This window comes from Capsella rubella, unplaced genomic scaffold (genome assembly GCF_000375325.1).
Source record: "Capsella rubella cultivar Monte Gargano unplaced genomic scaffold, Caprub1_0 scaffold_4, whole genome shotgun sequence".
Lineage (NCBI taxonomy): Eukaryota > Viridiplantae > Streptophyta > Magnoliopsida > Brassicales > Brassicaceae > Capsella > Capsella rubella.
This window is the reverse complement of record NW_006238920.1, coordinates 7,333,472-7,347,369: the sequence shown is the minus strand read 5'-3', so window position 1 is coordinate 7,347,369 and position 13,898 is coordinate 7,333,472. Positions and strand designations below refer to the sequence as shown.

General features: G+C 32.3%; 3 protein-coding genes across 4 annotated transcripts; all 3 read left to right on the top strand.

The window, feature by feature from the left end:
• Positions 1 to 5,894: 5,894 nt before the first annotated feature.
• LOC17888170 (putative F-box protein At1g47790) lies at positions 5,895 to 6,722 on the top strand. The gene is made up of 3 exons (XM_023784612.1): positions 5,895 to 6,042; positions 6,101 to 6,257; positions 6,314 to 6,722. The coding sequence occupies exons 1-3, from the start codon at positions 5,895 to 5,897 to the stop codon at positions 6,720 to 6,722; spliced, it is 714 nt and encodes a 237-aa protein (XP_023640380.1).
• A 2,309-nt stretch (positions 6,723 to 9,031) lies between these two features.
• Positions 9,032 to 10,462, top strand: LOC17889213 (putative F-box/kelch-repeat protein At2g29800). 2 transcript variants are annotated; one of them, XM_023785159.1, is made up of 2 exons: positions 9,032 to 9,120; positions 9,334 to 10,462. In XM_023785159.1, exons 1-2 carry the CDS (start codon positions 9,032 to 9,034, stop codon positions 10,460 to 10,462), a joined length of 1,218 nt encoding a protein of 405 aa, XP_023640927.1. The 2 variants fall into 2 exon arrangements, with proteins under 2 accessions (XP_023640927.1, XP_023640926.1); XM_023785158.1 differs by having other exon boundaries at positions 9,032 to 9,208; positions 9,398 to 10,462.
• Positions 10,463 to 12,207: 1,745 nt separating this feature from the next.
• Positions 12,208 to 13,618, top strand: LOC17889226. Its single transcript, XM_006295926.2, has 5 exons — positions 12,208 to 12,358; positions 12,458 to 12,638; positions 12,723 to 12,947; positions 13,033 to 13,179; positions 13,284 to 13,618. The coding sequence occupies exons 1-5, from the start codon at positions 12,273 to 12,275 to the stop codon at positions 13,395 to 13,397; spliced, it is 753 nt and encodes a 250-aa protein (XP_006295988.1). The 5' UTR covers positions 12,208 to 12,272; the 3' UTR covers positions 13,398 to 13,618.
• Positions 13,619 to 13,898: the final 280 nt, after the last annotated feature.

Here is a 13,898-nt window from a genome sequence, read left to right as displayed (position 1 = left end):
AAATTAGACGTAATTAAGTAGATATATATAATAATTTAAGTAGATATATATATATATATATATATATATATATATATATTACTAGATTTTATTTGGTTTGAAGTATCAAATAAACGTGTATAAGTTATTTTTCCAAATGAAATTAATTTCTCTTATTTAAAAAAAATTGTAAATTATTTTTTTATAAGTTATAATAAATTTTAATTTCAATTTAACTTTACATAAAGATAACCCGTCCATCGGACGGGTACTAAACTAGTATATATATAAAACTACATGTACATGTTGTGTTGGTTTCTTAATTGGCTAAAATAAAACTTTTTCTATTAATGCTATGTTGTTACACAAAGGTTTACTGAGAAAGTAATATTTTTTCTTATAAATCTATAATTGTATTGAAAGAAACTTGTAAAACAAAAGATCAACCAAAATTAAAAGTTATATACTGGAAAAAATGTATTATACAACTACTGTACTGTGTGTGTATCTATAAAATTTTTAAATTCCCACAAGGCAAAAACGATGGTGGCATGTGAGTTTACTAATTAAGGATCATAGGTACTAATAACAGGCAAATAGCATTTTTAAACGCCTGAGTAAATCTATCTCCGTAAGTTAACTCATCTAGAAATTTTTCATTAAATATTTGTGAGAGATTTGACTTTATTTTTTTATTTTTTTATCGATTTTTCTGATTGTGAATTTATTTGTAACTAAATATATATTTTTAAAAATATATATAAAAAAATAGAAACCTGTCTTACATAAAAGAAATAACAACACCTTTAGTTGAAATGAGAAAAAAACATTAGAGGTAATTTCTTTGACTAACTGTTTATGGAGAAAACTTTTATATTGAAAAAAATGTGAAAACAAAAGTAGGTACAGAGAAAAAAACATTATACAATAATGATTCAAGAGACTAATATTAAGATAAAGAAAATGATTTAATTACAAATCATTCTTTTTAGAATTAATTTTTTTTTCAATAATGATTTAACGCAATTAATCTTTTTCTAAGTTTCTGAATACGTGATGACATTTTGGTTTCCTTAATAAATATACACAACAACGTTATGTTTCAAGAAAAAAAATTGGATTAGTCTCATCACTTTCAGTTAATTCGTTGTTGTGTAGTGATTGCGTTGGAAACTCGTCAAGGAGGTCAGATTCAGGGGAAGGTGGAATCAGTCTCTTCTGTGTATAGAGACGTGTTTCCTTACATTGAGCTTTGTCGAACTGTTACGGTTTGATGATACAAATCGTGGTGGATGGTTTCTTGCAGGTATGTTTCTGTGATGATGAGTTTGGACTACTGATCATGATGAATTATGATGTTTCAGACATTTTCTTGCTACTCAAGTCTAATTTAGGCTTTCATAAACTTGCAGGTGAAGGAGTCTTTATATTACATCTACTGTTTGAGAAGCTTGTTGATATGAGAGCAAACATGAAGCAAAAGTGGTGCAGAAGTAACTCGCCCTTCTTTAATCTTTGTGCACAATGTGTAGAGTTGGTCATTTGTTTCAACCTCTATACAAAAAAAAAACTACGAAACCTGTTGAAATGCATCTTTGTATTGGGGTTTTTTTTTTTCACTAACATGGTCTCAATTACTTTATAATTGATTTTAGTTTTAGAGACCAGATTAGTTTACACTAATGAAACCTAATCTCTGCTTCTACTACATATGTAAGCAATATGAAATCTTGGTTTAGAGATAAGCAAACACAAAGTGATTTAGTTAAGCGGTGGTTTTTGACTACATGGGTAACTACAATATAAAAGTGTGGAAGTACAAAGTCGTGATGAAGGCTGAAGTTTATTTATACATAGAAACATACAAAAAAAGAAGATTATATTGTTTGTATGAAACTCTGTTATATATCAATGTAAAAAGACTCATGGTGCTTCAAGTATATGACTATATGAGCAAATATAAAATCAAGACTAACCTGATTATCAACCTGTGAATCTTAATTACCAAACAGCCAGCTTCTGGCTGTGCATATTTAAGAGATTGATACTTCATTTCTTCATCATCATTGATCTGCACTGTGACATCTCTGGTTCTTTAACTGTTGGATTTCAATCCCTCCATAATCGAGTAAGGTAAAACAAAGAAGGGCATTGAGATTACCTGAATGTGCCGACCTTAGAATAGATAATGTCGCCAACTCAAGAAAAATTGATCTCTCAGTATCCTTTTCATCAGTACCCCAGTCGAGAAAGCACTTGAATTCAACATTTAAAAGACAAATTAGGGTTTTTAAGTAAAGAGAACAAACAGACTTGTGAGTCAAGTAATCACGTTCAGAGACATTTGACTCAATTTTTATAGATTTTAGATTTTACCACTGGTGAATTGTTATTAATGTAAAAAGCTTAAACGAACAAAATAAAATCTTATTATATAAACCTTGGTTTTCAAAGTCAGCCATTAACAAAATCGTGACATGTGTCAATTATAAACGATAAAACGTTGACACGTGTCGATGCTAATTTTATTAATATTTAGATAAAATAGAAATATTATTAATCCTATCAAAAAATGGAAATATATAAATAAATATTATAACAAATTATATACTAAAAATTATTAATAAAATTAAAAAAATAACCTAATTTCTCAGCCATTATCAAGATTGTAACATGTGTCTAAACGATAAGATGTTGACATGTGTCGATACTAATTTTGTTAATATTTAGATAAAATAGAAATATTATTAACCCTATCGAAAAAGGAAATATATATAATAAATATTATAACAAATTATATATTAAATGTTTATTAGTAAAATAAAAAAATAACCTAATTTTAGTTATGTCAACTTGGTTTATTAATAAGATAGAGATTTAAAATTTATAATTAAAAATAATATATGTCGGTTTTTTGTTTACAAGAGCAATTTGGTTTAGTAATAAGATAAGGATTTATAATTAACAAGAATATATGTCGGTTTTTGTTTAAAGGAGAGGATTAAGGTTTAAACTTTTATTTTACAATTAAAACATGTTATTTGTTGGTTTGGGTATATAAATGATAAATGAGAATTATGGTTTATCTTTGTAAATTAAAATTATGGACATGTGTCAATTATAAACGATAAGATGTTGACAAGTGTCGATACTAATTTTGTTAATATTTAGATAAAATAGAAATATTATTAACCCTATCGAAAAAGGAAATATATAAAATAAATATTATAACGAATTATATATTAAAAAAAATATTAATAAAATTAAACAAATAACCTAATTTCTCAGCCATTAACATGATCGTGACATGTGTCAATTGTAAACGATAAGATGTTGACCCGTGTCGATACTAATTTTGTTAATATTAAGATAAAAAAGAAATATTATTAACCATATCGAAAAAGAAATATATTAAATAAATGTTATAAATGTTATAACAAATTATATATTAAAAATTTATTAATAAAATTAAACAAATAACCTAATTTCAGTTATGTCAAATTGGTTTATTAATAAGATAGGGATTTAAAATTTATAATTAACAAGAATACATGTCGGTTTTTGTTTACAAGAGAGGATTAAGGTTTAAACTTTAACTTTACAATTAAAACAAGTTATTTGTTGGTTTGGGTATATAAATAATAAAATGAGAATTATGGTTTATCTTTGTAAATTAAAATTATGGTTTAAGTTTAACAATTAAACGAGATTATATGCCGAAACTTGGTTTTCATTTTAGTAACTCACGTGACCATGATAAGTATCAAGTAAAACATAAGATGTCGCAACGTGTTATAACTAATTTTGTTATTATTAAGATAAAAATAGAATTTTTAAACAACATTAAAAAGTTAAATATATAAAATAATTATAAAAAATTAAAGAGAATGTTTGAGAAATACCCCTTTTGGTTTACCCCTTTTCAAAAATACTCCATTTATCTATCAATTTTCAAAAATATTCCTGTTTAAATATGAAAAATTATAAAATTTTATATGGTTTATAAGGTACTTCTATATAATAACTACTATTTGGAAATTTAAACATGAAACTTTATAAATGTTTTTATTGAGTCTCCTATTAGTAATGATGATCTAGATGTACCTTATAAACTATATAAATGTTTACAATTTTTCATATTTGAAAAGGGTATTTTCAAAAATGGCAAAAAATCGGTATATTTTTAAAAAGGGATACACCAAAATAGGTATTTCTCAAAAATTCTCTTTCAACTATTAACCTAATTTTTGGTTTTGCCAGTTGTAGGTTTTACAATTAAGGGTAATATGTTGGTTTGAGTTTATAAATGTGCATTATAGTTTAGATTTTATAATTAAAAGAGATTATTTATCGGTTTGGGTTTATAAAAGAGGTGTGAGATTTAGGTTTTACAATTAAACAAGGTTATTTATCAGTTTGGGGGGTTCATAAAGGAGAATTAGGATTTACATTTTACAAATAAAATAGATTTTGAGTTTAACTAAATAAATATTTTTATTCATGATTTTTATTTTACAATATGTTATATTTGTTTAATTTTTAATTTATGTATGAATGTATTATGTCTTTGAGCAATTTCATTGCCTAAAACATAAGGGTGAACAAAAGATTTTTGAACATAATAGTTTTAGCTTAAATTAAAGAAAAGTTCAATATAATTTATAATATAGTAATTTTAAAATATTTTTTAAAAAAATATGTAGTTTTTTATAATTCGTATTTGAAAGATTTTTTAATGTTTTCCTCAAAAATGCTATAATTTATTTTAGAATCTTTATGTTTATTTGCGTTGTTTATATGAACTTATCTACAAATGACTATATTTATATTTAACATCATATTTTAGATTGATGTTAATTTAAAAGAACTTTACCATCATATTAAATAATAATTAATTAATTTTCATAGTTTGAGAATGATTTTTTGAAAAATTGAAAGTTAAGAAATAACAATTTTTACTAATCATGTTTTAGAGGAAAATTATTAAATTAAGATTCTCAAACCAATTAAAATCTTTTTCCAAATGAAAATAATTTCTCTTATTTTTTCAAAAAAAAGATTTGGAAATTATTTTTTATAAGTTATACTAAATTTTAATTTTAATATAATTTTAAATAAAGATAACCCGTCCATCGGACGGGTACTAAACTAGTAAATAAATAAAAACCTGTTATAAGGTTAAAAAAAAAGAAGTATGCTGACATGAATTGAACATAATAAAATTGTAGGGGTATAAATATTGCCTATTTCAAGAATCCAACTTGTATATTACCAATCATACTGTTGAATTAAACTTGGATGGATAACTTGAGATGGAAGTTATCCTAATCCTAAACCGAGCTATGGTTTAATTAGAGATAATGATCAATATATTTAGGAGTCATCTAAGTATATGTATTTTCTAATAGGATTAGGATTAAGGTTTTCATATATATAGAGATGTCGAGTGATGTATGAGATTTTGAAGTTTTGAGAAAGTTTCTTAAGCAAATAAAGAGAGTTGATTCTTTATAAATCTTTGTGATCTAGACATACAAGAAGAAGGAAACTAGTCGATGATGATGGAGAAACAAGAAGAAGAAGAGGAGAAGAGAAAAGGGTTGTGTCCATCATCCAAAGAGACGTCCCTCTCCCTTCCTTTGGATCTTATCTGTGAGGTGCTCATAAGGCTGCCTGCTAGAGGTATTGGGAGGTCTCGCTGCGTGTCGAAGCTCTGGTTGTCCTACACAACACTTGCATCTTTCAATAACTTGTTCACAGCTCGGTTCTCTCAAAGTCCATGTGTTCTCGCCTTCAAAATCCGAGGCGACAATCTGTTGGCTTTCTCCTTGCCACAACAAGGGAATTCGGACAATTGTTCTCCTGTGGACAGTTATGTAATAAAATGCCCCAAAAATTGTGAGTATAGTCACTACATGAGTTCAGCACACGGCGTGTACTGCTTTCATGGAGATGGAAAGCTCGGGATTTGGAACCCAACCACGAGGCAGTTTTCAACCTTGACCAAACCCGAAAGCTGCTGGGAATACACGCTAGGCTTTGTGGGATACGACCCGATCGATGGTACATACAAAGTTGTGTGTATGCCTGAGGTTTATTCTTCTACTTACCCTGAGCCAAGGAATCAGGCTCGGGTTCTTACACTGGGAAGAGGTCAAAAATCATCATGGAGATTCATCCAAGGTAGCTTTGAACATTTCCCTCGCCTTGGTGGACGATGCATCAAAGGGGTTTTGTATTACGAAGCCCATCTTAGTTCTGATCTTACTCACCGCATTGTGATGAGCTTCCATGTCAAATCTGAAAAGTTCAAAATGATACAAGTGCCATGGAGTCAATCCGAGGGTATCCTCTTAGCTTACCAAGGTAAGTTAGCTTTAGCTTGGCAAGCTTCCGAATTCAGTTTTGATCCCTTTATTTCGCTGTGGGTTTTGGAGGATGCAGAGAGACATGAGTGGTCGTTTAAACGTCTTTCTCTACCTTTTCCTCTCGAGGATCCAATCTTGGAAACCTCATTATTTCTTAAGGGTGTGACATCAGCTGGTGAGTTCGTTTATGCCTCATCTTCTTGGTCTGTTTCGTTTGATCCATTTCATGCTCTGTATTTCGATCCAAAGAGGAACACCGTTAGAAGAGTCATCTATCAAGGACTTGCAGAACCCGAATTTCGCCGTGATGGTCTTGGAAAAATAGTGACCATGTTTATGTTTCCCGATCACATTGAGAGTCTCTTGTCTGTGTAACAACACTATTTATTTTACTATTTCTTGTAATAATCCTCATCTTCATCCGGTGTTAAACAGGTTTTAGTGCCTTTATAACTCACTTCTTAGATTATACAAAAAAACAAGAACAACTCTGTTTATCTCTTTCATAAAACTTGACCTTATATATCATCATACTAGTATAGAGACGTCAAGGTGTCTTCCATTGAGCTTTGTCGAACTGTTACCGTCTCAACTACTCTATGTTTGCTTTTAGTTTAGAAACCAGATCAGTTTACACTAATGAAACCTAATCTCTGCTTCTACTATATGAGCAATATAAATCTTGGTTTAGAGATGAAGCAAACACATAAAGCAAACACATAAATCTTGGTTTAGAGATGATGAGTTATGATGTTTCAAACGTTTTCTTTGGCCTCAAGTCTCATCTAGACTTTTCATGACTGAACTTGCAGGTGCTATTACATCTACTGTTTGAGCAGCTTGTTGGTATCAGAGAAAAGTAGCTCAGAAGCTGTTACATCTTACGCATGCTATCCTAAAGTAGTAACTCGTCCTTCTTAACCTTTGTGCTCAACACTCTTACAGATCAGCGTTGTGTAGAGATAGGCCACTCTTTTAGCTGTCTTAATATACAAAAACTTATAGGAAACTTGTTGAAATGCATCTTCTGGGGGTTTTAGGAATGCAGTTGCACTTGTCTCAAGTTCATTTTGTATGCTTTTAGATATACATAATTCTTCTGCTGTTCTGTAAGTAATCACAATCAGATTTAAGGAAAGCCTAATCTGCTTCTACCATATGAGCAGAGTATGAAATTTGGGTTTAGAGATGAAAGCAAAACAATGTGACTTAAGCTTACAATATGAAAGTGAAAAAATACAAAAGTTCATGAAGCTATCTGTATTTGCACAGAGAATCATGTAATTAGTATCAAGTGTGTACATGATCGCAATATGAAGTCTAATTAATCTTAAGATTTAATCTCACTGTACCACATAATTAAGTTCTAATCCTAACTTAGAAATAAGCTGTAATCAAAGTCGTGATGAAGGCTGAAGTTTATTTATACATAGAAACATACAAAAAGAGAAGATAATATTGTTTGTATGAAACTCTGTTATATATCAATGTAAAAAGACTCATGGTGCTTCAAGTATATGACTATATGTGCAAATATAAAATCAAGACTAACCTGATTATTAACCTGTGAAACTTAATTACCAAACCGCCAGCTTCTGGCTGTGCATATGTAAGAGATTGGTACTTCATTTCTGCTTCTACTATATGAGCAATATAAATCTTGGTTTAGAGATGAAGCAAACAAATAAAGTTAACCGGAGGTTTTTTCATTATATGGGTAACTAAAATCTACAATATTAAAGTGTGGAAGTACAAGTTCCTGATGAAGGCTGAGAACCATTATACTGTATATATTGTTTTGCATGAAACTCTGTTATATCATTTAAAACGACAAGGGCACTGAGATTACCTGAATCTGGGGACCTTTAACATCGATCATGTCACCAACTCAAGAAAATTGCTCTCTCAATATCCTTTTCATTGGTACCTGACGACTAACAAAGCATTTGAATTCAACATCTAAAATACAAATTAGGGTTTCTTAGTAGAGACAACAAAGAGACTTGTGAGTCAAGTAATCACGTTCAGATTTGACTCATTTCTGTAGTTTTGTTTTTCCAATGGTGATTTTAAAAAGCTTAAAGGAAATTTTAAAGTTAACCTGCAATTAAAAGTAAGATTCAAGTTGTCAAAAAAAAAATTAATAATAATAATAAGAAGAAGAAGAAATTTTCTTTAGCTTAGATGAAAACTTCATATGCAAATTTTAAAGTGATTTTTTTTATTTTCAAATGTTTTTTATTTTTATTAAGCTTTGTATACGAAATACGATAGTGTTTTTTCTTCCAAAAAAAGGTGAAAATAGGAGTAAGTAGATAAAACCACATTTTCACGAAATTAAATGTATTAGAACGAGGGTTTAAGAGAAGATAATTTTAAAAGTGATCTAATACAAATCATTTTGAAAAAAATAAATAAATAAAAAATACAAATCATTTTGGCTTTTTATTTATGATGATTGATGAACATCCTTTTAAAAACGAAGCTTATGAAAATCCATAATAAAAATAAGAGAGCATTTATTTTTATAACTCATTATGGTTTCATTATAAATACACAAACGTAAATAAAAAACACACAACGTAAACAGCTTCTTTCAAAAATCGAATTTACTCTCTCTCTCTCTCTCTCTCTCTCTCTCTCTCTCTCTTCAGTTATTTCTTCGCTGTTAACGTCACACGGCGATGGCTATGGTCACTGAAATTCCCGGCGACTCTGCTGGCGGCGATCCAAACAAGAAACCCGAAGAACCCAACAAGAACCCGCAAGAAGAAGAGAATCAAAACAAGAAACTGAACCAAGAAGAAGATCAAGAAGAAGAAGAAGAAGTAGAGAATCTTGCTCGAGACATTCCACTTATAGTCACACTTTCAGTTAATTCGTTGCAGCTGAAGCCTTCACACACTGCGACGGCGATGGCTTTAATCTCTGAAACTTCCGACGACGTATCTTACGGCGGCGGTCCAAGCAAGAATCAGAAAGTAGTAAAAGAAGAAGAGTATCAAGACGAGAAAGCGAAAGAAGACGATCAAGAAGAAGAAGAAGTAGAGAATCGTGATCACATCCCTGAAGAACTCTGCGAAATCATCGTCGCACGCGTCCCAAGATGCCATTACCCGAGGCTATCTCTACTCTCTAAAGCCTTCCGTGACGTAATCTCTTCGGAGCAACTCTTCGTAACACGCTCGGACCTAGGCGTGACTGAACCGGTTCTTTATACCTTGATCTCGTCGCCACCTTTTGACCCTCCAAGCTGGTATATACTCCATGGAAACAACATCTCATTAAGTTTAAGCAGAGTCACTTCAATTCCTCCGATGTTCCCTGGATGCACTGCCGTCACAATAGGACACAAGATTTACGTTATCGGTGGTTTTGACGTCAGCTATAATCGACCCGTGAGGACTATGTTTGTCATAGATTGCAGATTCAATACTTGTCGCCAGCTCCGGAGTATGAACAAGGATCGATGCTACGCAGCCGCCGGTGTAATCGATGGAAAGATTTACGTAGTCGGAGGTAGCGAGAAACGATATTATGATTGGGTGGAGGTGTTCGATGTTGAGAATGAGACTTGGGAAGTTGTGTCTGGTCCATTCCCTCCCGTTGCTAGTTGGAGAGGAATGTATATTGCACATGTGGTTATGGAAGATAAGATTTACATTTTGGATGGTCCTTTTTGTTTGGCTTACGATCCAAGACTAGGTAGATGGGAGAATTGGGGACTTGAAAGTCCAAAGAGGCAGTGTTGGGGGCCGTCTTCTTGTATGGTTGATGGTTTGTTGTATGCCTTTAATCCTCAGCCGTTTCCTGAACCTCCCATTCTCGTGTATGATCCAAAGGATATGGATTGGAGATCTGTAAAGGGTATAACTCTTTGGCCTCGTCTCGTTTATACTGATTCTAGGATGGCAAATGTTGGTGGGAAGTTGGTGATTTTGGGTCGTTGTCAGCCGTATCATCACTTGAAAACAGATGTTTGGTGCGTAGAGGTGGCCTTGGAGAAACGTGAAGATGGTGATATTTTGGGGAAGGTCGAAATCAAATCAATATCGCTTGTGCATTCATTCCGCGAGTTTCCTTGCATTGAGCTTTCTCGAACTGTTACGGTTTGATGATTAGTTTGCAGCTGCAACAAGGTATGTTAATCTTTGATGATGAGTTTAAAACGTTTTCTTGAGCCTCAAGTCTTATCTAGGCTTTTCATGAATTAACTTGCAGGTGCTATTACATCTACTGTTTGAGCAGCTTGTTGATATCAGAGAAAAGTAGCTCAGAAGCTGTTACATCTTACACATATTATGCATAGAGTAGTAACTCGTCTTTCTTAACCTTTGTACTCAATACTCTTTACAGACTCAGCGTTGTGTAGAGATAGGCCATTCTTTTAGCTGTCTTTATATACAAACACTTGTAGGAAACTTGTTGGATTGCATCTTTTGGGGGTTTTATGAATGCAGACTATGCAGTAGCACTTTGTCTCACGTTCATTTCGTTTAGATATATATAATTCTTCTGCTGTTCTGCAAGTAATCACAATCAGATTTAGTCATTTCGTTTAGATATATGAGCAAAGATGAAATTTGGGTTTAGAGATGAAAGCAAAACAATGCAATTTAGTGAGAAAATATAAAAGTTCTGTATATGCACAGTCTGTGCAGCACAGAGAAGCATATAATTTGTATCTACTGAAAAGTCACTGTGCTTCAAGTGTGTAAATGAGCAATATGAAGTCTAATTAATCTTAAGATTTAATCTCTCTGTTACTACATAATTAAGTTCTAATCCTAACTTAGAAATAAGCTGTAATCAATTCAGGCAATAACACTCCACTGCACATAAAAAAAAACCTTAATCTAATTGAACAACGAATATAAACGAATACCTAAGACTAGAGAACTAAGCAACAAAGCAAGACAAAGAAGATCTATGTATATGTCCTTCAGCCTTCAGGATCAAATGAGGAGCTCAAATATTATACTCAACAATTTCTCCCAAACCAATCATTTTAAAATTAGTTCATCTAAGAGCAAATAAGGAGATCAAAAATATGGCTTTTATGACATTTTGATCTTGTTAAAATGTTGACGAATAATAAACTCTTTCAACATATAAAATAAAGAAATCACACAACCTAGCTGCCACGTCAACATCATCGTCGTGTTTTCTATAACGTCTTTGTTTCAATTTCTCTCAAATTAGTAAAAAAAGTATTTTCTAATATTGTTGCACATACACACATATGACTCATCTTTACACAATCAGCACTAGAATCGAAACTACCAACACCAAAGCTTAGCTAAGACCAAAGAATAGTTTGGATTTGAGTTCCTAAACTTGTGTTCTATACTAGAAACCAATTCTTGATCGTTCGTATCCACCATACACATGACTCGTCGATCACTCAATCTCCAAAAGCAAAAATCTATAGAGCAAATGTAGAATAATGTTGAAAATATTGAAACGATGCATCTTCCCTTTTACTTACAATAGCTCATACGTGCTAGTAGAAACCACTTTGTTTTGTTTTACATATCTCAATATGTGTAAAATAGCTCATTTGTGCTACGAGGAACCACTTTGTTTTTGTTTTACATATCTCAATACGTGTAAAAGTAAAATGCACCACACACACAAAGACACGGCTCATGGGTTAGTCAATGAGGGAGAGAGTATGATGGTTGACAGAAAAGAGCAAAAGCTACATCCAAATATGGATTAAGAAGCTCTTAAGCGCGTAGAGTTAGTGGTTACGTTGGGAAGAAGAACAAGTAAAGGAAAAAAGCAGAGCAGAGATCATCATCCCTCTGCTATAAAAACAGAGATAGGGTTCACAACTCAAAATATCACAACAAAAGAAACAACACAGAGCAAGAGATTCAGATAGCAATAAAACAAAACTTATATCTTCTTTTCTAAAAAAAAATGGGGGTCGTAGTATTCAAGTGGGCAGAGGAAGCTGGAAACAACCAACTGGTGTTGCTTATGCACAGAGACAACTGGGGAAACAGGCAAGTTTAAAACTTTGATTCCAGGTTTATCTTTCTTGGCACGTACGTTAATGATGTTGATGACTTTTTTGAAAACATTTGGTCTGATGGGATTAACAGGATCATAAAAGGGGCTTCTTGGGATGGCCAGATTTTGAGTGGTCGGTGCGAAGATAACAACGGAACGTGGTTGGCTATTTCTCGAGGAGGCCGGGTCGCTTTTCTCATGAGTAGAACGTTGTTGCTAGACCAAGTTGATCCAGACTGCGGCACCGAGTTGTATCCCATTGAATTCTTGGAGGTTTGTTTTCGTTTCTTTGGTGTTGTATCCAATATTTTTATTCAAAACATATTGGATATCTTAATTTCTCTGTTTTGGTTGCAGGGCAATATGAGTCCACGGGATTTTGCCGAGGAGGTGGCACTGCGTGACTATGATTTAGATAAGGGGTGGTCCTATAGCCTTATAGTCGCGGACATGGCTTCCAATTCAATGGTTCACTTGAGGAAATTTCATCCATATGAGCAGGATGTTTCTATACAAGACGTTTCGTCTGGTCTACACACACTTTCTCCTCACTGTGGCCTCGACTCCACAATCTCTGCCAGGGTAATCAAGTTACTAGTGTCTTGTTTCTTTTTCGTACATTTTTGTAGCTCTTTCAAAAACTCTCATTTCTCCCTTTACTTTTCAGGATGTACGCATGAGAGAGTATTTTAGTCGCATGATATTAAATGGTGTTTTGGGACACGATGAACTACCACCGCTTAATGAGATTGCTAGTGGAGCAACTGAAGCCGGGCTGTTTCTCGAAACTATGGCTGAGCATCCGAACCCTGAAGTAAGACATTTCATATATATATATAACGTTTCTATGATTCATATTCTCCTACCATCATTAATTAGTTAGTTAATCTCTTTCTTTTTTCATTTCGATTGATCCAGCTTGGAATGCAACGCTTTGGAACAACTAGTACGACAGCATTAGCGTTCAAACGCACTGGGGAAGTGATGTTCTTTGAGAGATACGAGCACAGCTTCAATTTCAACATCCAGTAGAAAGAGTTACAAACAAATACTAAGCAGCATCCAAGTATAAAAAGTATATCTACATAGTTAATAAGTAATCTTGTTGATGCTGTAAATACATCTTTCTACTCTAATTTACATTTGTCGATTCGGGGAAACCTATTTCCTTGGTCAAACTAAGAGCATTATGATGCTTTATCTAATAAATAAATAGTTTATGATCTTCTATAACTTTCCTATGGGTAACTTAAAAGTACATCTATACAGTTCTTGGAACTATTGTTATTCTTACTCTTTACTTTCAACTTTATTTATGGAAAGGTGATAATGTACATAGTATTTTTGTAAATCCAGCTCAGAACATTTGACATCAACATCATATTTTTCTATAGTGAATCTAGACTCGAGCTATTAGTACTTACGAAAAACTAAACAAGAACTTGAAATCAAGAAAAAGCAAGAAAATATAGATTTGAAAAAATCAAGAACATATAGAAATTAAGGTCACCTAACCACTATCTGGATCCGGAT

Bases quoted from the DNA above. Each gene is read 5' to 3' on its own strand.
- LOC17889226 (XM_006295926.2), top strand. From the start codon at position 12,273: ATGGGGGTCGTAGTATTCAAGTGGGCAGAGGAAGCTGGAAACAACCAA. The intron at 12,359-12,457 runs GCAAGTTTAAAA...TGGGATTAACAG, and splicing joins AGAGACAACTGGGGAAACAG to GATCATAAAAGGGGCTTCTT. The intron at 12,639-12,722 runs GTTTGTTTTCGT...TTTTGGTTGCAG, and splicing joins ATCCCATTGAATTCTTGGAG to GGCAATATGAGTCCACGGGA.
- LOC17889213 (XM_023785158.1), top strand. From the start codon at position 9,032: ATGGCTATGGTCACTGAAATTCCCGGCGACTCTGCTGGCGGCGATCCA. The intron at 9,209-9,397 runs GTCACACTTTCA...GAAGAAGTAGAG, and splicing joins CTCGAGACATTCCACTTATA to AATCGTGATCACATCCCTGA.
- LOC17888170 (XM_023784612.1), top strand. From the start codon at position 5,895: ATGAGTTCAGCACACGGCGTGTACTGCTTTCATGGAGATGGAAAGCTC. The intron at 6,043-6,100 runs GTACATACAAAG...CCCTGAGCCAAG, and splicing joins GGGATACGACCCGATCGATG to GAATCAGGCTCGGGTTCTTA. The intron at 6,258-6,313 runs GTGATGAGCTTC...AGTGCCATGGAG, and splicing joins CTGATCTTACTCACCGCATT to TCAATCCGAGGGTATCCTCT.